Genomic DNA, 22,871 nt, shown 5'->3' on the forward strand with positions numbered 1-22,871 from the left:
ACGTGCCCTGCGCAGGCGGGCCGTGACATTTATGAACGTGCTTGGCCAAAGCATACATTGTTTTACAACGGGTTTTTGAATATATTCTTATGAAATGTTGTATTTTGCTATAACCGCTATCTCCTTTAAATTGCATACCTATTATGCCATGATGATGATTAGATAAATATGCATGTCAGCTTCTCAAACCCTGCATAAACATGGTTACCGTTATGTTCGATCCGGTAAGATTATGTATGATTACTTACTGAGCCGTGTAGCTCATATCCGTTCATTTACTTTTTCTTTCAGATCCTTACCACTGATAGCTGCCAGAGACACGTTAATTTGGTATCAGGGCTTCTTTCCTTTGGGGTAAAATAAGTATACTTTTGTGTACATAAACTATATAGAAGCTCTGTATTTGGGTACTGACCAGCATGTTGTACTAAGAATGCTTTCATATGAAAAAGATTTGGTTGGTTTGACTACCCTGTTACCCATGTATGAGGCTGCGTGCTATTGTGGGCGGTAGTCGGCAATAGCACGGCCGTGTCACGGATCCGGGTCCGGAGCGTGACAAAGCTGGCCCTCCTTGGCCGCCGTCCCTTCCGGCGTGTTGGTGCTCCAAGGTGCCATCCGCTCGGCACGCCTGGTGTTCGGCAAATGTTCGACTCTGCTGCACGAATATTGATGCAGCTGGGTATGCGGTCGCACCAGGCGTCAACTCCGTGCTGCCTTGGTCGTCAACTGTCAGGGCTTCTGCCTCGGGGATCCAGTATTCCAGTGCAGATATCCACGTCATATCATATCCGGCGAAAGTCGGATAGAATGCACTTCGATAATTCCGCAGCTTTCAAGAACGAAACAATCAGTGCCGTAGACCAGAGCAAAAAAAAAAAAAAAAAAATCCAAAGCAAAAAAAAAAAAAAAAGTGCCGTAGGCCCGTAGCTTGGTAGCCGCTCGGTGTTGCCCGTTGAGCTCGTTTACTCGCTGGACCGCGATAAGGTCCCGGAACCCTTTCTTCCTCCTCCTCCCCTTCGGATCTCTCCTGTCTCTCGTTCCTTCGCTTGCGGCGTCTCCTCAAGAGTCAAGTCCTCCGCTGTCACTCCTCCGTCAGCGACGATGAGCCGAAGACATCGCAGACTCCTCCTCCGCACGCTCCTCTTCCTCTTCGCCCTCAACTCCGTCTCCCTCGCCCTCTACTTCCTCTTCCATCCCCGCCCCTCCTCTTCTCCCGAAACCCTAACCCTAACCCCTCCCTCCTTCCCCTCCCTCAAGACCTGGCCCTCCCTCCCTTCCTTCCTCCCCTGGTCCTTCTCCCCCCCGCCGCCGGCCCGCTCCTGTGAGGCCTACTTTGGCCACGGCTTCTCCCGCCGGATCGACGTCCTCCGCTCCTCCTCCTCCTCCACCGGCGGTGGGGGGTGGTTCCGGTGCTACCACAGCGAGACTCTCGCGAGCTCCATCTGCGAGGGGGGCAGGATAAGGATGGACCCGGGGAGGATCTCGATGTCGGACGGTGGGGAGGCGCTGGAGACGGTGATGGGGCGCGGGGAGGAGCAGGAGCTCCCCAGGTACGAGCCTGGGGCGTTCGAGATCGAGGCCGGGGAGGAAGGGATTGGGCGCGCCGATCGGAGGGTCGTGGATGAGGAGTTTCTTGATCGGTATGTACCGCAGGGGGGGATTGAGCTCCATACCATGCGGGCTCTCATCGATTCGATGCGGCTGGTCAACCCCAGGGAGCTCGAATGCACTCAGGTGATTTTTTTTTTTTGGTGCGAAATTCTTTTGGATACGTCGTGTTTCTAAATGCAATCAATTTTTGGTTAAATATGAATCTATTAGCTTTTTCGTGTTACATCCCTTCTATCCGACTCGTATGTGTCTCTATTGATTTGCCACTTCTTTTTACATTGTGACACCAGGGATTCTATGAGGCTTCAATGTTCTTTAGAAACATTTCAAAAAAGCAACATGGCTGGATGTCTCAGCCTTTATAATTGCATGAGTTTTTTTGTGGTTGAGTAAAGAACATTAGGTACCTTGCAATGTGTGGTCTTGTAGGATCTCAACTAAAATAATAGGTTGTATTTGAGTGTTCTAGCTTGACCAATGAGGATAGTGACATGTCGAAACAACAATGATCTGCATGCTTCAAAATGGTGCAATCATCTAACTGACATGTTCTGTCATATGAGGCCTGGCAATAGTAGCATTGGGGTATATCATTCATTGGATGCTAGAATGTACTAAGTTGACTAGCATGGTGTTGATGGCATTGCATTTGCTGTTACTCTGGTATAGGGAGGCTAATAGGATTCTTTTGCTTTAATGCCATCAATGTATCCAATGACCGGGGTTGTGAAGTGATGGAAGAAATAGAGAGGGACAAAGAAGAAGATAGCGGGAATTCACCAAGTAAAATATTACACTTGGAGCCCACCAAGCTTTGTAATTAGTTCTCACGTCTTCGATATTTAAATCTTGGTAATATCCACTCTTGTAAGCATAGCAAAGTTACTACAATCCTCCAAGACATGAACAAAAATGATACCCTTCAGCTAAACATGCTGTTCTTAACATTCGAGTATTAACTTGAAACCTCCACAATCCAGATAATATTGTGCCAAGACTTTGAGCTAATTCTTGACATCTAAAATGACTAATTTTGAAGGAACTTTTGACTAGAACGTCTTGGGGGTTACGATCTTTCTAACCAGTTGTTACAAATTCATTGACTTATGCGCTGGGCAGGCAGCTAAACCTAGATGCTTGGAGAATAGAGCGACTTTTTTCTCTCATTAGACTACTACTAGTATTGAGAAAGATGTTTGGGGATCAACAATGTCCACCCAATAACAACTAATTCCTTGCATTTCTCCTCTCATTTTGTGAATAGGTTGGGGAAAACAAGCATAAGCACAAGCTACCTTTTTTGGTCAAATGTGTGCAATGTTCGTAAATCATTGAAGCGGGTGGACAATTATATGGAGGAGGTAATTGCATTGGTGGTCATGTCGAACTAATATTAGCTATTAATTATTAATATTGCTCTATGGATATTTTATAAAATGGAGGTGTCTTAAGAAATGCATTCCATAGGTTAAAATAGTGGAAAGAGATGGAATGGATTTTCTGTGTTTTAGCATTCTTCATACAGTCATTTTGAGAGTCTATTGGATCTGTCTACTTGTTGCTTTATAGCTTATTAATCATTTTGTGTATAAATAATTTTTGGTTGCAGTGGGTTGATGAGCCAACTGTTCTGGTGACACGTTTTGAATATGCAAACCTTTTCCACACGGTTACTGACTGGTATAGTGCATATGTTAGTTCTAGAGTTACCAACTTGCCTAATCGGCCTAATGTGGTTTTTGTGGACGGCCATTGCAAGGTAAGAAGCCCCATTTTGTCTTATTCGTTTGTATCTTCTGATGAGTTTAGTATCAATATAACATTTTATTCAGGTTAAAATATATGATTAAGAAAAAGGAATGAGGGTTTACAGCACTTCATTAACCATCTCTCTTTTTTTTGCCACTTGTATGAAAATGTGCGATTTTATACAAACATTTAATCTTTTTTTGCCTTGACAAGTTCCAACTACTGCAGTTATGTTGGCAGCCTAGAAATTTTCTTCATTCTGTAGGACCACCACAGGTTGATACATTTACAATGTTGTTAGCCCTGCCCAAGAGTATTAATACCTCTTAGTTGGTGAGACGACATGGTAGTATATGCTTAGACAATACAATCATCTTTCTCGAGTAGTCCATAGGGAGCGCTGAGCTATGATTGGGTCTCATAAACCACGGCTGAATCTAGTCTTACAGAAGAAACTGTATGTTGGAAGAAACAATATGCATTGAGTTAGTACATGCATATATTGGATTTTGTCAGAATGGAGCTTATGAGAAAAGGGTGAAAGGAAAGTTTTCTGATTTATCTTGAAGTTTAATGTGTAATTTCTTGCCTGAAACTTCTATATCATCTTGCTGAATCTAACTCAGCAAACAAGGTTTTCAGACAAATTATTCTTTTAGAGACTTTTTGTTAAATGAAGAAAAAAGAGCTCCTACTTTGCTAGGGTTTTGAGAAGTTTAAATACTGTAGGAAGGATCCAAAGTTTCCTCCCCAAGTTGTGATGTCTAGGAATTCAAGAGAAGAAAGGCGGGAGGTGGGTAGCAAGCACGTGCATCTTAATTCATCTTCTTATAAAAAACAAAAAAAAAGGGTATTGTTTTGCGGCTTCTCATTTTCTTCAAGGAAGCTAAATTCCATAAGCTTTCATCATATCCTAATTGAAGCATCTTTGGCAATTTTTGAGGGTCATCCTTCTGACTCCTAGATCGATGTAGCCCCAACAACATGGTTTAAAGAGAAGAACTGCAGCGATCAACTTGAAAGAAATTGGAAATGTACCGTGAGTTAATAAAATAAGGTGAGAAAAAAGAAAAAAAATACGAATTGACGAAAGATTAGAAATACAGGAGGCAGGTTGATCAGAACTTTTTTCTTCATTCAAAAAGCAATCATCACATTGTAGATTTGTAATATGCATATAAAATAATGTCTAAACCACATTAAAAGATTATCCTAGTAAATCCAAAGCCTTCAAAATCCAACTTGTTATGAAATTATGAATCTTTTGGCAAAAATCTACTGAAAGTTAAGACTCCAAATCAACCCAAAAGAATTTTCTAACCAACTAAGATTTAAACTTCTATTTTTTAAAATAAATTTATTACAAGATTCTTGAAGTACTTTCTTAAATTTCAACCATTCAATGGATCTGAATACATACAAATAAAATTAACCTTTTTTTTTAAATTGCAAGCTGAGATGAAAACTTTCCCTTTCTGAACTCCATAGGTCAATATTGATGTTAATTTCATGGAAAATCTGGGTCTCTATGGCTTTAAAGTAGTTGAAAGAGTTCATGAGTACTTCTACTGATAAATAACTAATTATGCCACTTAGGAAAGTCAGGCCATGTTAGAGGTCAAGCCAAGGTATGAGACCCTCTGCATGAAGCATGAAACACAACCCAAGCAACTTCTAACTTGACATCTTCAGCCTAAGTTCAATTTTGAGAACTTGCATTTAGAATTAGGTTTGGTTAGACATGATCAAGTCACATTAGGTCAATTTTGGTTGGTTAGGTCAGTGGAAGGCAAGGGAATCTTCTTCTAAATAGAAGATCCTGCACCCCTGCCCCCTAAAAAAATAAAAAAGGGCATGATATCCAAATTTAATTACACCCTGAATGGGTTATTTCTTAGGTAAACACATACATATATAGTAAAGTGGGAATGCCTTTGAGAGCATATGGTTGGAGGTACTTATATTTTCTATAACCATACATCTGTGCTGGAGCATTTTAACTGAACTGATCCATTCAAAAGATGACTTTATTGTCGAAGCTGTTAAATGAAACAAATGATGGAACATAAAAACACCAACTAATCTCCTTTGATCCCTCTTCTCTTTCCTTTGTCCACCCTCCTTAACTTTTAACTCATCTTATGAATTTTTATGCACCTTGTCACCATCATCTCTGACCTCTCCCTCTCTAAGTCCGATCACCATCCTCACCTGCAACCTTAAGTAGTGTGGCACTCAAGTGCCTTGTCCTAATGTTGTCCACCTTGCCACCACTCCTCCTCTGAGGATCACTGTGGTCTGGCATCAGAAGATATTGATAAGCTTATGAGGCAACCACGGATTAGGAGTGGTTAATGAGGAGTGTTATTTAAGACTCTATGGACAAGCTAGTCCTACCTATGGCAAGATCTTGTTGTCTGAGATGTGGTGATTGACATCATTGTGTCCATGGGTCTCCAATGGTAGGTGATGGATGCTAGCCATGGGGCCATGGGGTTGGAGACAGTGAGTCTCTAGTACATGCTTTTCTGTAGCCTACACTTTCCTTTTCCCACCTTTGCTTCTCTTTTGGCTAGCTTCACTTCTTTTCCTCCATTTTCCTTCACCAGCAAGCAACTTCCTCCTTCCTCCTCATCTTGTCTAGTCTCAATTAGATTTATGGTTGAGCTATGAGCTACAGACTGACATGTGGTCATATCAGTGTTGGGCTGCAGCTGGAGGATAGAGCAGAAGAGGAGACTGAGGTCGCTAAGTTGGAGGAAGAGGGGCGACATGGTGATTGCTGACCTGGAGGAGGAGCTTGCTAGTGGCAATTGGGAATTGAGGGTGTGGCACAGGGAAGGACAGAGAAGGGTGTCCGGGTTGGGGTCAGGAGGCTGTGATGTGGAGGGTGGATGGTGTGTTCAGATCTCATGGTTGAAAGAAAAAAGAGAACATATCAAGGGGTAAGGCGCAACATATTGAGAGAAGGTTGAGGCACTACTTCACTCATGTTATTTTGGTTGATGGATCTTTTGATCCAACACTACAAAATGAGAAGCAAATGAGAAGTGTTTGAAGCCAAATACTCTAAAAAATATTCCAGCTTCATTCTACGGAAAAATATATACATGACTTGGAAACAGTAGGTCGCCATATATGGTTTGTAGAATATAACTTTATCAAATTAATGAATTATTTCAGATAATAAAAGCTCCTTTTCAATGTCTTTGTTGTGTTTGTTTGTTATAGATATTATTCTTACCTCCTTGCTCAATTCAAGATTCTATTACTTATATGTCAATTTATGTCTGCAGGCTCAGCTGGAAGAAACTTGGGAGGCACTCTTTTCTAGTATAAGATATGCTAAAAACTTTTCTGGTCCAGTTTGTTTTCGTCATGCAATTCTGTCACCCTTGGGGTATGAGACAGCTATGTTTAAAGGGCTGACTGAAAGTATAACCTGTCAAGGCGCACCTGCACACATCCTTCGGGAAAACCCTGATATTCGGAAAACTGCCCGGCTATCAGAATTTGGAGAGATGCTCAGAGCAGCTTTCGGTCTCCTAGGAGATGGAAACTTGCCAACAAAGCCCTTGGCAGGCCATAATATCCTTTTTGTGCGTCGTGAAGATTATTTAGCCCACCCACGTCATAGTGGAAAAGTGCAGTCTCGACTAACCAATGAGCAGGAGGTTTTTGATGCAATTAAGAATTGGGCAGATGATCATAGGAAATGCAAAATAAATGTTGTCAATGGTATTTTTGCGCACATGTGTCTGAAAGAGCAACTCCGTGCCATTCAAGAGGCGTCAGTTGTTGTAGGGGCTCATGGAGCTGGTCTCACTCACTTGGTTGCAGCAACGCCTGACACCATAGTGCTCGAGATCATCAGCAGCCTATACAGGCGCCCGCATTTTGCCTTGATCTCGGAGTGGAAAGGGTTAGAATATCATGCCATCAATCTCCCTGGATCATCTGCTGAGCCTGCCGCAGTCATCAACAAGCTTAGCCGCATAATGGGAAGCCTTGGATGCTGAAAGATTCATTGAGGTTGTGATCATCCTCTCGACAATCGACAGCAGCTTAATTTTAGACTCAGTCAAACTGCTACAGTGCCATTTCTCCCAGCTACCGGGAACAAAACCTTAAAAAGGAACTTCTAGGTTTTTTCAGTGCACCCTTGTTCCGTAGGATTGGCAACATATTGTTGGATGCTGATATGCCCAACATTTTCATAACCAGAATATTGGCCCAGTGAAGGAAGCTTGGTGATTTCCGGCATATACACTGCCAAGAGGCCATTGCATATATGATATTGCGGACATCTTCAAGTGAGTGATTCTTTCTTGCATTTACATTCTATTCAATGAATATGCTTCTGATGCTCACTCTCAGCGTGCAGTCAAAATGCTTCTGAAAAAAGCGTACAATTGTTGATAAATTTTGTGCCAGTTTGGTTCATGTTATAGTTTTGAATTAAAGTGGAAGGCTGGTTGAATTTTGACCTTATTTGTCATTCTTAGTATATTTGACATTGCAGATGGAACTTTTTTTCTTTTTCATGTTTCTCCAAAGTGATTTCAATAAGATGAGTCAGCATCCAGTGAACATATATTAGTTAATGACTTTGAACTAACCAGCAAGAGATAAAGCCCGTAAAGCATGCATGACGCAATGCCCTCATCTTTTCAACATATATTCTTACAATGCCGGCGTCAAGGTTGCATCTAACAGAAAGCCAGGCGCAAAGAATGAGTAGGCATTAATTTAGAATCACTACTACCAACAAACTGTAAAGCGGCCATAACAAGACTGTCAACTATCCAGTCAAAACTGCAATTACGTTGTATAGTAGAATCAACTTTACGAAGAAGACTAGCTCCACCATACACACAAATACCACCTTCAGACAATGCCAGCAGCATACATGCAAAACCAGTAGGTGAGAATTCCCCTGTATATGATAAAACACACCTGGAAATTTTCATTATTGTCAGATGACTTGATGTAAACGTACTTCAAGATTCATCCGGATCAAATCACAGTGTTACGGTACCATGTCTAGAAACTGAAAAAACGTACTTATTAACTCATCAAGTCCGAAAAAAACAGCTGCTGATTAATGCTAACTCTTGACAACTTCATAATGTTGTTAAATTGGAAAGGCATGTAGAATAGCGGACAAAATCACTAAAAAATTATGCCAACTATAAAACAAGGTGCACTATTCAACCACAACCATGATAGATAATTAAGGTTTGGAAGAAAAAAAAAATGTTCCACCAAAATAATTGTTGGGAGAATCTCCCCCTACAAAAATTATTAAAAGTTGAAGTTAACCAGCTTGGATGCATGTAGACTCGAATATAAGAATACCAAGTTTTGTTTTCATCACCATCTGTGGAAAATTGACTTGTTCTGTACCCACCTTAAGCACCACCAGAGCCATACTTCTTCCCCAAGACAATCAGCTGCAACTTGTCATAGCCAGCAAGAACACCAGCACCTGCAACTGCACGAAGAATATTCGCACCTGCACCCTTGTAGAGGGACTTCGCCCCCTCATTCTTCAGGATCTGAGCAAAAGCGTCAAGTGAGCTCTTGTACTTCACTGCTTCTCCAGATGTCATCATCATTCTTCTGCGAACGGTATCAGTAGGATATGATGCAAGTCCAGCACCATTTGTGATTAACCAACCCAATGCAAAGCTTGCAAAAAAGCTATCCTGCAATCATTTCAGCAGACAATACGTTACTTCTTAGCATCTACAAACATTTTTGATGCACCAAAATAGTAATAACAGAAAAAATCTCAAGGAATCTTTATTTATCTCAGATGTATGCATCCTTGGTTCAATGACACATAATACAGCATGATTTTGGATGCAGTCCATTCTTTAGATATGCCGTTAACACACAGACCGCCGATTAACACACAGAACAGCTGCAATTTGATTTTCTTTAAGTGCTGTCTCGGCCTTATTTTGAAAGAAAAAGGCCAAGCCTATAAAGAGATTAAAAGTTGCAATTCAAACCCCTCCGACCTCATCAGTAGGCATTACTTTTGTGAAAGTTAAGCATCCTTGTGGTGACCAGCCAATTGCATGTATCAAAACATGAAAAATCTACTGATGAGGGTCAGGGAGGGTCAGATATAAGCAGCCGTACAACCATGTACAGAGAGACTGCTTCAAGTCGCAACTGTAACCTTCAGGTCACATAGAGCAACTTTATTGTTGCCCCAAGGCTAACCATTTAAGAGATTGTCAATTAAATAGATAAACAAAAAGTGGCATACCTGAAGTTTTCCAGTGAGGACTACTGGCTTCAAAGAATCATACATTCCAAAGTAAAGACCACGATAGACTATAATTCCAACACATGAAATGTTAAATCCACGGTAAAGCCCAACAATGCCATCTGATGCCAAAGTCTTCCGATAGACATCAATAAGACCATTAAATTGTCTTTCCCCTCCCTTCTTTGCTGCTTTTGCATCATTTGTCAGCCGAGTACGGGCATAGTCTAGAGAGTACACAAACAGTAGAGACGAAGCACCAGCAGCACTACCTGAAGCAAGGTTGCCTGCAAACCACTTCCAGTACCCATCTCTGTCTTTCTTAAAATTGAACGTCCTCTTGAAGTAATCTTTAAATGCAAAGTTCAAAGCCTGGCAAATTGTACAGCTGATGCTATTTAGAATAAAAGAAAAAACAAAACAGGTTCATACAAAATGCTATTGCTATATTAAAATCGGATAATATCACATTCCAAAAAATCCAATATACAGAGTACAAATTCCTATACGATCTGGCTGATCATAGGCATGTAAGAGTGATTTTTCATATTAGAAGAGCATGAAGAATGTTCTATAATCTAAAAAAAGATGAGAAGGATCACATTATTCCTTTTTTATGACATCCAAACACTTGAAACCAAATTTGGCCTCAGTTCAATATCCAAATTTTATAATGGCATGCATACCCCATCTGCTCAATTGTCCGGTTTAGAAAAAGTGAGAAAAACACCATAAAAACTTAGTAAATTACAAATTAATGCGCAGTAACTATACTGCTGATTATGTGAAAAACTTTTCAAAAAGTCAACAGGCCTGACCAATCATTAACTTTAGACCTATTCCCAACTAATGCAGGGCCATATAATACAGGATAGGGCTCACTTGTGTTCTCGCAAATCATTGCACAAAGACAATGACCAGGCCATAAGCAAGCTTATTCTTCAAGTGATGGACAATCCGGACAGGCCACAAAAAATTTCTGCCCATAGAGGGTAAAGTGGGATTATCATTTAGACAACAATCAACATGCCAGGACTGGCAAGTCTGACGAGCATGGAGCATGAACCTGGCCTGCAAGCTCTAAACCCTCAAAAAGAACGAAGAGCAATGATCTAAGATATGATTTTAAAAATTGATAATCTACAGAGCATTATTTCAAGTATGAACTATAAACTCTTAAGACTCAAAACATCCAAGTCCCTGCAAAAAACCAATAATATAAGGTCATAAAAATGGACCCTCGCACCAAACTCACCTGAGTTGGAAAATAACGAATAACATTCACCATATTCCCTCTCCATAATGACGCAAGACCTTCATCTCTGATTGTTCGGCCGAAGCAGTCTCCAATTCCTTTGTAAGGTTCAGAGAGACGGCCACTCTTGATCATCTCATCCTGGTTCTGGATCAGTAATTTCACACGTTCAATAGGAGCAGCAGCAGTTTTGGATACTGCAGCTGACACACCACCCATAAGGAAATCAACAGCAAAGCTGGCAAAACCTTTTTCTGAAGGCGCATGGGCAAAAACAGGTGAAACAGGTGTCAACATAGGGAGATCATAGCTAGCACTGGAAACCTGCATCAGAGGATTATGCAAGCCGCCATTTTTCCCTGTGTATTGCCTCTCGTACAAAGAGGGCATATGAAAGCTGCAGTTGTGAGCCTGAATATCCTGGGAAAAGCTGGATCTAAGATGGAACTGCCCAGCAACCTTCTGGATGACAGTTGGATGGTTAACCTGATCTGCCATGGCTTGCTACCAAAAGAACCTGCAAGCAACACCATTATTAAGGACATGATTGCATTCGCATAATCTTCAAATATTTCATTTTCAGGAAATATTTTCTTTAGATGGATATAATATAGAACCAGCAGCATCAACAACTTTAGTAAAAAAGAAAAAAAAAAGGGAAGGACACTTAACTTTAGCATGTTGTTTAAAAGCATCACATGTAGATAAAGAAAAAGCAAAATATTGTGTTTGATCAAATAAAACATTGAGAATGAAGAAGAATGTCCTACCTTGCAACCAAATCAATATATAAAGTTTACTGAACTCATGGATGTTATTAAAAATCTATAAGACACTCATTTAAAAAGACACTAAGCACATAGAGGCACAAATTACTAATATACAATAGTTATTATTTACACATACTGTGCCAATGCAATTCAGAAACTCAAGTATTCCTCAGAATGCATAGGGATCATTCATGTCCTTGAAACTCACATCTTGGAGTTGATACTCGTTTATATATAGAGAAGACCGCTACATGCAATAAACTCAAAGCAGTGGGTCCTCTAAAACTTTGACAGAGAAAAGAAATTCATCATAAACTTCCTAAGTATAATACACAGCAAGGGTCCAAGGTTATAAAAAGGTTTTTCACCTTCACTTTCAACATTGATAGAGGCAAAAATGAAATGGTAATATTTCACTATAGTTTACAAGGAAGTTATAGGCACCACATACAAAGTAGAAGTTTAAAAGAAAAATAAACTCAATCCACAACTCTCATATAACTGTGCATTAATATGGTACTTTCTTCTATGAACAGCATGTCTCTCAGCAACTATGTTCTTCAGACTGTAATCAGCTATTTCGAAAAAGCTCCACTAGCCTTAAAATAATTGCAAGCTTCTCTGCTGTTAAATATATCAAAGCCATTAACATACAATAGCGAAAAGTAAAGCATGTTAAAATATGTCCATCTGGTTATATATGCAATTGCAAATATAATTTTCTAAAAAAAACTAAGATTTATGACATTACAATATCAAATACTGATGTGATATCACAATAATATAACCTGTTTTTAACAACTAAAAGACAGAAGGAGGCACATCAGTATTGCCTAACGACTTTTCAGATGAGCACTAAGGATAAAAAGACACAGGTAGAAAACTGAAACGAATAAAATTGAAAATGTAATGTAACAAAGATCAATTACCTAAACAGATTCCATTATCCGTAACTTAGAAATCCTAGACCATTAAAAATTATGGCAACAGCACCAACAAGAACAACCAAATACAATAATTATTTTTAGCTTTCTGGTTGTATAAGTCATTATTGTTCTTCCATTAATCAACTTGTCAACCACTCTAAATCTATGTGGGCCGCTTATATTCCATTATGAAACGAAATTTGCTGGTTCGTTTACTTTTTGCAAGACAGTGGAGAAATTGTCATCTTATAGGAACTCAAAACAGGAAGACAACATTTCCTTTTGATGTCAGTTGCTTTCAATTTCTGTTGCAGACGTGGATAAACCATAACGTAAAAGATAAACAGCTTTAACCAGTAACAGCAAGCTGATAACAACCTTATGGGAACGTGAATTAGAGACCAGTATAACCTTAAAAAACCGTAAGTGCGGGAAATTTTGGATTAAAATTATAGCCAACAAATATCCAATACATTTAAAATAACATTTCAAAGAATATCCCCCAAAATATGATTGGTTAATCCAGACTTTCACGATTCAGGTATATCACTAAAAACCCTCCATAATTCCTACCAAGGTTCCCATCCCCAATGACAGAAGAAAGATAAGTACGATAATAGTACTAACAAAGATAGGTACGATATTAACCAGAAAAAAAATAAAGTACAATTTTCCTACATACCACTAGCGCCCAGATATACAGATACGCCATCCTCAAAAGAGAGAAAGTGAAAAGAAAAAAAAAAACTTTCCAAAACTTTAAATAGTATAATTCTTGATGCCTTCCCTTTTTATTTGGGATTCTCCAAACTATGATCAGAAAAAAAGGAAGCAAAGATCATACAATCTTGTTATGCATTCCGAATGTTCGATCGAAAACAAAGGGATAAAAGGGTGAATCTATGAAATTTTACGAACCGTGTTGATAAAAGAAAAAAAAGAATATTTTGTATGGATACCCTTCTAAATATCTGATTTCGTATGAATACCCTTTCAAATTGATATTTGCATGTATATCACCATAAAACTCTGTTATTGTACAAATGCCCGTAATATAACGGTTGTTCTAACAGTGTTAAAAAAATTATATTTATATTAATTAAAAATAAAATAAAATTTTAAAATTATATTATTGTCTCTGTCTTCTTGCCCATCGGAATCGTTATCTATATGCATGTCTATCCATTAAGAATATTTTAGTCATTTTAATTTGAAATCGTTAATTTTTTTAACATCATTAAATAGCATGGGTATATATACGAAAACAAAAAAAAAATAGAATGGAAAAACAAGTGTTTTACGAGGGTATACATGCAAATATCAATTTTGAAAGGATATCCATGCAAAATTTAATATTTAGAAGGATATTCATGCAGAAAAACTCAAGAAAAAAAATCGATCACATGTTTTCGAAAAAAGAAAAATATAAGAACAGAAAAAACTCAAACCCACCCTAAAACAAATATGAATACAAATCCCAGCATCTCATCCAGATCTACATTGAAACGGACAAAAAATAAATAGAATATGGAACAAACCTTCGCCGGTCTGGATCGGGTTCAAGAAAGGACAAGATACAAGAATGAAAAGAAACGGATCTCGAAAGCAAGAGAGCGATAGCGATGCAAATCGATTGCTTAAATAACGGCCACGAGTCGTTCATCTGCCGCAAAAATAGGCAGATTCGACATAAAAAAATGCAAAAAAGGGAAAAACCGGTAGAGTCTATCGATCGGAGTAAACGAAGATATCCAGAACCACAAAAAAAAAAAAAAATCGTTCAAAGGAAGTAGAGAGTGAGAAAGGGTTTGGGAATGGGAGTGGAGGGCTTACCGAACGAAGGGAGCGTTAGGCCACCGAGACGTATCTCTCTTAGAGCTCTCCGCCTCTTGCTACAGAGGCGAGGAGAAGCGAGAGGTGGGTTGCGAACGAGGCCGATGCGACGAATACGGGGACGCCGTGAGGGCTTTGGTGCCTTCTATTTATTTACACCGCGTGACCCAATTCAAGGAAAGGTCCAATTCACAAGAAGAAGAAGAAGAAGAAGAAGAAGAAGAAGAAAAGTCCGCGTCACCCATTCAAGGATAGGTCCAATTCACACTCGTCAGGTGTGAGTCGCCAATGTACAAAAGAAGAAGAAGAAGAAGAAGGAGAAGAAGAAGAAGAGTCCCAATCTTGCCCGCCTTGTCCGCATAAAATTTTTATTCGAAATGTTAAGGATCAACCGTCTATTGTTTCCTAATGTTCGATGAGAACCGCACGATTTAGAAGACCGTGTAGAAATATTTATGCTCATTCCCGTGACTTACATGCTCCCATTCAGGAAACGTTGGAGTGGTATCATTCGATGTTTTTTGCATTAATATCCTCCTCAAAATTCAAATTTCCATGACCATCTCTTAAAATTTATATTTATTTTTGCACCTTCGTAAAATACTATTTTTTATAAATATCTTTCATATAATAATTTTTCAAACACCATTAATCAAAACAATATTTATTTTACTTAAAAGTAAAATAAAATTTTAAAATTAATTTTTTTTGGCTCCCATCGCAATCATTTTAGAAATATTTTTTTGCACATCTATCCATTAAGAGTGTTTTAATCATTTTAATTTAAAATCATTGATTTTTTAACAGCATTAGAAGGGGTGGGTACATATATAAAAATAAAATAAATAAAATAGCAAAACAAGTATTTTATGAGGATATATAAATATTAATTTTGTAAGAATATTAATACAAAATTTGATAGTTTTAGGAAATATGCCTTGAAAAAAAAATTTTACTAAATAGATTTTTTTTGCATGAATACCCTCCTAAATATCGAATTTTGTATGAATATCCACCCAAAATTGATATTTGTATATATACCCTCATAAAACATTTGTTTTTGCTATTCTATCTTTTTTTATCTCTATTTTTGCATACCCATACCATCTAAGTCTAACGCCATTAAAGAATTAACAGCTTCAAATTAAAATAGCTAAAATATTTTTTAAAAAAATTTTATAAGACGATCGTAATGAAAGACAAAAAAGTAATTTGAAAATTTTATTTTATTTTTAATTAAAATAAATATAGTTTTTATTAACGGTGCTAGAAGAACTGTTATAATAGAGGTATTTTTATTAAAAAACAGTGTTATATGAGGTTAAGAAATAAATATAAATTTTTAGAGGTATTTATATAAATTTAAATTTTAGAAGGGTATTCATTGGAAAAATATTATTAAATTGTGGATTCGCGGTACTGTGCCTCTGCTGTAAAAGTTAAGGAATTTATCTTGCATCAGGCCCCAAGTTGTTTGAACGGCGCGGATGAGCCGCCGCCTGTGTCGGGGAAACTTTATCTTGCATCAGTTGGGGGCAAGTGGCAGCAGGATTGGATGGCTCTGATCGTTAGTTGGTGGCAACTGGCAAATCGGACGGTCTCGGTAACGGAGGGGAAGGCGTTGGACTGGACGACACCATGTAGTCGTGTACCAAACTAGGTCGTCCACGTTTCCTTTCCCGCGTAGCTGGAAACCCGTGCCGGATTCGAGCTGCGAGAAACATAACACCAGATAGCCTCTATATCCAATAGAGAATTGAAAACGTGCTCTACGCAGTGGGATCCACACTTTTGGAGGAATAGGGAGCAGCGGTGGAGGATAGAATGTGTTTGGTACGGTCTCGTGGGATTGGGTGGAGGCGGGCCCCGGAATCCGTGGCTTGGACTGTCACGTGGGAATGGGCGGCCGACGTCATGGACTTTCTTCCCTAAAAAGGTCAAAAAGTGCATGCGGATCGTATGCCAATAGCCGCCTTCTTACTTTGACTCCACATAAAAACATGCTATTTAAAGTGTCTTCCAACAAACTCGCTATGTGGGGTTTGATATATGGGAAGACGGAGGTTGGATGGGTGGACCCGGATGCAATTTTTGACCGGTTTAGGTCAGTGGTCTAGAACCATTGACTCGGAATATTCCAGCCAAAAAAGAGTTCAAAAATGTTACGTTATTTTGTGGATTACAATCATGTTGGGGGTGGAGGAATCCTTCTAGTTTTGCTATTTAAATTTCCACACATGGTGTATTGGTGTTCTCGCATAGTAGCTATGCTATATGCAGGTTATATTTCAAGTTACTTTGCAGTTTCTCTTGGATTACAATAGGGGTACAAATGGATTGAATCGGAGCGATCCTGGTCCGATCCAATTTTTTGTTCGGATTCTAATTTTAGATCTGGATCCAACAAAATATAAGATTGGTCCGGATTAGATTGGGTCGTGTTCTGGTTCGATCCGGTTTTTTGTTCAAATTTTAATTTTGGATTCGGACCCAGCACAATACAAGATTGGGCCAGATCGGATTGGATCTATAACCAAAATTTTTGACCCAATGGATTATTCCGAATGAATCGAATTCATATATAACCCAATTCCAACCCGAAAAAATCAAATCCAGAACGGATCCGGATTGGATTCAGATCAGATCTAGATCATGCATATGGCAATGAGTTACCAATTTTAAATTATATTTTTTATTTAATAATAAGTCTATTTATTAAGAGGAAGAAAGGTAAAAATCTTGTTAGAATAGCTTCTAAAATGCTTTTTATTAAAATTAATATACTTCCACATTAGCCTTGCACAAAATTTAATAGGCTTTCTATTTTGGCATGTTCAGCTAGAATCTTGCTTGAGTTATATAATTTTAGAAAATATTTTTTGGGGAATTTCTAAGTATATGAAATGGGCTTCTACAAAAAAATCTTGCGAACTCATGATTATATCAGGAAGGCAAATGATAACCATCGCCTCGGGGGCGATGGTTAAAAAATATTAATTGCTTCCAAAAGACAACTTGTTTCAGAAATATTAATTGCTTCCAAAAGGCAGCTTGTTTCAAGGATATTAATTGCTTCCAAAAGGCAGCTTGTTCCAAGGATATTAATTACTTCTAAAAAGCAGCTAAGAGAAAATGTAATAAAGATGGTTGGAGATTAATTATTATCCCTTAACCCGGAATGATTAGTGGGATTCAAATTACATTACACAGTTGCCCCTGATCCTTCTTTCCTTCCCTCCTCGTCGAACCCTGCCCGCCGTCGTCTTCCTCCACCGTCGGCTATCTTCTTCGCCGGAAGCCAACGCCTCAGGTGACGCTCTCTTCCCCTCTCACTCTATTTGTCTCTCACCTCCCATTACCTCTCATCTTCCGCACCCACACCCTTTCTCCCTCCTCCGTTTTGTTCTTTCTCTGCCATCCTTTGCTGTCTTTCCGAATCGATGGCGGCGGCGTGTACCATAGTGCTTGGTTGTCCTCCACCCACACATCCTTCTTCTCTCTCCCCTCTCCCTCTCCCTCTCTCTACGCTCCTTTTTTTTTAAATTTCCCTATAGCCTTTTTCTCTCAAGCTTTAGTTCTTTAAGTACCTGATTGATGCATTGCAGGTCATAACTAGTCTTGGTTGACTTCCAAGAAAGTTCTTTCTTGGTTAAATTAACTTATATTGGTCAGATTTGTTTCCTCAAGACCATTGCTTCATGTGATTACATACATTTTCCGGTTCGCATTTAGTTAATTTACCAAGAATCCTCTGTACAAAAAAATCTTGATTTTTGCAAAGAATGCTTCTTTCGACCATGAAGGGGAAATTCCTCATGGGGAGGGGATTTACATGCCTCAAAAAATATTTCTCTTGTTTCTTTCTTATAATTTATTAAAGTTCTGACAGGGTATTTGCTTGCGCATTCTTTTTTTCTCATACTTCTTAGAAATCATATATGAAAAAAAATTTAAGCATGTAAGAGTGCCATATAACCCGTTTTAAGCAGCCATCAACGAGAATTGTTTCTGGATTAATTTTTGTTGTTCGTTTATTTGAGATTAGGAGATATTTCTGTGACAGTTAGAACTTGATATTTATGAATTTCTCATTCAGCTTTCCAGTTTCAATTATTTCTTGCTATGTTATTTTCTTAGAAACTCTGATGACTACACATCAATTTTATGTTAGTTACATCACCAATTTAGACCCCAAGCTGCTCTAGGGACAAAGTAGCTCATGTCTTTTCATCTTTATTATTTGCTGCTTTGTTTTAAATTTCAAATATATTGTAGAGCTGTTTGGGGGAGCTGTTGGCAGTAGAGCTGTTAGAAATAGAGCTGTTGGAAGTAAAGCTGTCTGAAGTAGAGCTGTTATAAAAAGCTGTTTGCTGTTTGGTAACTACATTCGTAAAGTGCTGTGGTACTTTATTTTGTGTTTGGTAAACAAACTGAGAAAGTACTTTTGTATGACAAAATTACCATAAAGGACATTGCATAGTATTATATAACAGAACATAATAAAACATAACATAAATTAATACATAAATATACGATATAGTATAATATTATTGTAATATAAAATAATATTATGTTGATAAAGCATAATAGTGATATAATTATTAGAGTAAATTAATATTTGGTAATATAACATAATATTAAATTATTTAACATAACATATTAATGTATTATGATATAATGTAATATATATTATATTTATAGTATAATACAATAATAAAAGTATAAACTATTATAATTATTAGTATAAATTAATTTCTCATAATATAACATAATATTAAATTATTTAAAATAACATATTAATGTATTATAATGTAATATAATATAATACATTAATATGTTATTTTAATATGGACATTTTTGTCAAAAATACAGCTTTCCGAAAATGCTGAAACAGCTTCCTTCCAAAAGCTCCAAATTGGAGCTTCCTCCCAAAAGCTGTTTTCAGCTTCCCGCAAAAGCTGAAACAGCTTTTTGAAAAATTTACCAAACACAGTTTTTCATCTAAAAGTACTTTTATTCTGGCCCTCTAAAAGCTGGGGGAGCTGTTGGCAGTAGAGCTGTTGGAAGTAGAGCTGTCTGAAGTAGAGCTGTCTGAAGTAGAGCTGTTATAAAAAGTTGTTTGCTGTTTGGTAACTACATTCGTAAAGTGCTGTGGTACTTTGTTTTATGTTTGGTAAACAAACTGAGAAAGTACTTTTGTATGACAAAATTACCATAAAGGACATTGCATAGTATTATACAACAGAACATAATAAAACATAACATAAATTAATACATAAATATACGATATAGTATAATATTATTATAATATAAAATAATATTATGTTAATATCGCATAATAGTAATATAATTATTAGAGTAAAATAATATTTGGTAATATAACATAATATTAAATTAGTTAACATAACATATTAATGTATTATGGTATAATGTAATATATATTATATTTATAGTATAATACAATAATAAAAGTATAAAATATTATAATTATTAGTATAAATTAATTTCTCATAATATAACATAATATTAAATTATTTAAAATAACATATTAATGTATTATATGTAATGTAATATAATACAATATTTATAGTATAATACAATAATAAAGGTATAAAATATTATATTTATTATTATAAATAATTTTTCATAATATAACATAATATTAAATTATTTAAAATAACATATTAATGTATTATAATGTAATATAATATAATATAATATTTATAGTATGATACAATAATAAAGGTATAAAATATTATAATTATTAGTATAAATTAATTTTCCATAATATAACATAATATTAAATTATTTAACATAACATATTAATGTATTATGATATAATATAATTATATTATATTTATAATATAATACAAAAATAAAGGTATAAAATATTATAATTATTAGTATAAATTAATTTTCCATAATATAACATAATATTAAATTATTTAACATAACATATTAATGTATTATGATATAATATAATATGATATTATATTTATAGTATAATACAAAAATAAAGGTATAAAATATTATAATTATTAGTATAAAATAATTTTTCATAATAATTTTCCATAAAATAATTTTCTGCGGTCCAGGGGCTCTTCTTTGTGGTCCACGCTCGAGGAGGATCTCAGCGTGGGCCGCGAGGTTGTTGATAAAAAAAAACAATAGATTGATTTTGGAAGGTATGGAAAAGGATTAAAAAAAATTTCTTCTAAAATGTGGTTCAAGAGATGCATACAAAAATTGAAAAGAAAAATACCTTTTCTTACGGAAGGGAGTCTGACGGCTAGGTTCTTGGCTCCAGCAGATTTTTAGGTTTATAAAGGGACAAACTATGTAATTATGTTATTTTAATATGGGCATTTTTGTCAAAAATACAGCTTTCCGAAAAAGCTGAAACAACTTCCTTCCAAAAGCTCCAAATTGGAGCTTCCTCCCAAAAGCTGTTTTCAGCTTTCCGCAAAAGCTGAAACAGCTTTTCGAAAAATTTACTGTTGCCCAGAGATGGTCACCCAAGAGGGGGGTGAATTGGGTGTTTTAAAACTTTTTGGCTAATTTAAAAATAAAACACACAAATATATGAACTAAAGCAAAGATAAAGCGATAAGAAGAGACAACCACAAACACACGGTTTTATAGTGGTTCGGAGCCTTCACCGCTCCTACATCCACTCCCCAAAGCGCCTTGGGAATTTCCACTATAATCCAAGATTACAGTACGGTAGTTTTGCGAGTTCACTACCCAACTCGTTGTTTTACACCGGGCTCACAACAAACCCAAAACCCCCAATTTCTCTTAGGCTTGGGACGCCCTTTCCCTTGTTCCAAGTCCCTTGACTGGAACAAGCACCACAATAAAAGAGTGTACAAAAGGATATAAAAGCTCTAGAAAGCAAATATAGCACTTATGAACAATGAAACCCGGAAGAATCTTTTTGCCGTTGGAAGCGTGGGAGATGTTGATTCTTCCGATGTGGGACGCGTAGGGTTGGGTGTGAGCTTTGAATCCCGAGCACACGAGAGTGGTTGAGCTTGAAATCGCTTGGGAGACTTGTAAGCACTTGATTTCCTTTCTTGAATGCACTCACTCCCTTGAGCTTTTCTTTCTAACTTCTCTCTTGAATGATTTTGCTTTTGGTTGGTTAAGAGTTGTTGAGAAGCACTTAAGAGCTCCCTTTTATAGCCCAAAAAGCAAATATAGCCGTTAGAGATAAAGTAGAGAAGATTTGAAATTCAAATCAAACCTGAAAAGCTGTCAGTCGCGTCCCAGGCGCTCCGGGGACGTCTCCGCTACAACGAGAGACGTCTCGCCTATAGGATTTTACTTTTTACTTTATCTGGGGTCGACTCGGCACTTTACGGGGACGTCTCGGCGTGTTAGCGCTTTTTGAGTGGGGACGACTCCGCTGCTTTGGGGACGACTCCGCTTCTTTATCTCCGAAAATCATGTCCTCTGGAAAACCCTGAGAGAGCCGTCTCCGCCATCTTAGGGACGACTCGGGAAGTCTCCTTTTTGCTTGCGGGGACGACTCCGCGTACAGCGGGGACGTCTCGCGCATATCCCTTGAAAAGCGTCTTTCTGCCGCCACTGAGAGAGTCGACTCCGCTACTGAGAGAGTCGACTCCGCTAACGCGGGGACGACTCGACAGGAGCCGGGGACGTCTCCAAGTGTGCCAGTTCTTCCTGTTTGTGCCAGAGACGTCTCTGAAACTATCAGAAGACGTCTCGGCTGTCCCTGAACTTTTTCTTTAGCTCAAAATATTCTTCAATAAATTCATAAAAATTATGGGAACTCGCCTAGACATTTCTTAACAATATTCTAAATAAAACACATGAATTTCTCAATTGAATTGTTAAGATATAATGGAATTTTACTCTAGTGTTTTGTATTCATCAAAATCCATTAGGGGGTTAACAATCTCCCCCTTTTTGATGATGACAAAACACTGAGTATATGCAAAATTTGAAATTTAAACATATACACAGTATTGATCAGATATACAAGTATAATGTTTTGATTTGAACTAGATATGTTATGGGGGAATTGAGCCGCCATGCCCCACGTGATCGGCACGCGTATCCAGGAAAGCTACAGCTGCCCTATGATCCAGCACTCCGACCCCGAGTCGGACCTCCTCGGCTCCGCAGCCCGACCCCGGGTCGGCTGCCCTATGATCCAGCACTCCGACCCCGAGTCGGACCTCCTCGGCTCCGCAGCCCGACCCCGGGTCGGCTGCCCTATGATCCAGCATTCCGACCCCGAATCGGAGATCTTTTGATAACGACAGGCTATTCTCCAGAGGCACGCCGCGGCCTCCTGCTCCACTACTCCCTGCAACGGCTGTACCCGATGCTGCCCACGATCTCCTGTATCGACCGTACAAAGCGGAGCTCCACTACGCCCTGCCATGACCGTACCCGGCGCTGCTCCACGACGCCCC

General features: G+C 37.9%; 2 protein-coding genes across 4 annotated transcripts; one reads left to right on the forward strand and one right to left on the reverse strand.

Annotated features, from left to right (window-relative positions):
- Positions 1–748: 748 nt before the first annotated feature.
- Positions 749–7,903, forward strand: LOC103723962 (beta-1,2-xylosyltransferase RCN11). Of its 2 annotated transcripts, XM_008815061.4 has the most exons (3): positions 767–1,737; positions 3,224–3,373; positions 6,660–7,903. In XM_008815061.4, exons 1-3 carry the CDS (start codon positions 1,105–1,107, stop codon positions 7,380–7,382), a joined length of 1,506 nt encoding a protein of 501 aa, XP_008813283.1. In that variant the 5' UTR covers positions 767–1,104; the 3' UTR covers positions 7,383–7,903. The 2 variants fall into 2 exon arrangements, with proteins under 2 accessions (XP_008813285.1, XP_008813283.1); XM_008815063.4 differs by lacking the exon at positions 3,224–3,373 and having other exon boundaries at positions 749–1,737.
- Positions 7,533–14,709, reverse strand: LOC103723961 (ADP,ATP carrier protein 1, mitochondrial-like). 2 transcript variants are annotated; one of them, XM_017846841.3, is made up of 5 exons: positions 14,428–14,709; positions 10,899–11,415; positions 9,644–10,015; positions 8,774–9,071; positions 7,533–8,319 (listed from the first exon to the last, which is right to left on the reverse strand). In XM_017846841.3, the coding sequence occupies exons 2-4, from the start codon at positions 11,394–11,396 to the stop codon at positions 8,775–8,777; spliced, it is 1,167 nt and encodes a 388-aa protein (XP_017702330.1). In that variant the 5' UTR covers positions 11,397–11,415; positions 14,428–14,709; the 3' UTR covers positions 7,533–8,319; position 8,774. The 2 variants fall into 2 exon arrangements, with proteins under 2 accessions (XP_017702330.1, XP_008813282.1); XM_008815060.4 differs by lacking the exon at positions 7,533–8,319 and having other exon boundaries at positions 8,568–9,071.
- Between the last annotated feature and the right edge of the window lie 8,162 nt (positions 14,710–22,871).

This window comes from Phoenix dactylifera, unplaced genomic scaffold, assembly GCF_009389715.1.
Source record: "Phoenix dactylifera cultivar Barhee BC4 unplaced genomic scaffold, palm_55x_up_171113_PBpolish2nd_filt_p 000207F, whole genome shotgun sequence".
NCBI classification, from domain to species: domain Eukaryota; kingdom Viridiplantae; phylum Streptophyta; class Magnoliopsida; order Arecales; family Arecaceae; genus Phoenix; species Phoenix dactylifera.

What these genes read in the sequence shown, in the direction of transcription:
- LOC103723962 (XM_008815061.4), top strand. Translation starts at nt 1,105, where the DNA reads ATGAGCCGAAGACATCGCAGACTCCTCCTCCGCACGCTCCTCTTCCTC. An exon ending in GGGAGCTCGAATGCACTCAG is followed by an intron (nt 1,738 to 3,223) that starts GTGATTTTTTTT and finishes TTTTGGTTGCAG; the next exon opens with TGGGTTGATGAGCCAACTGT. An exon ending in TTGTGGACGGCCATTGCAAG is followed by an intron (nt 3,374 to 6,659) that starts GTAAGAAGCCCC and finishes TTATGTCTGCAG; the next exon opens with GCTCAGCTGGAAGAAACTTG.
- LOC103723961 (XM_017846841.3), bottom strand. Translation starts at nt 11,396, where the DNA reads ATGGCAGATCAGGTTAACCATCCAACTGTCATCCAGAAGGTTGCTGGG. An exon ending in TTCGTTATTTTCCAACTCAG is followed by an intron (nt 10,016 to 10,898) that starts GTGAGTTTGGTG and finishes ACAATTTGCCAG; the next exon opens with GCTTTGAACTTTGCATTTAA. An exon ending in TCCTCACTGGAAAACTTCAG is followed by an intron (nt 9,072 to 9,643) that starts GTATGCCACTTT and finishes AAATGATTGCAG; the next exon opens with GATAGCTTTTTTGCAAGCTT.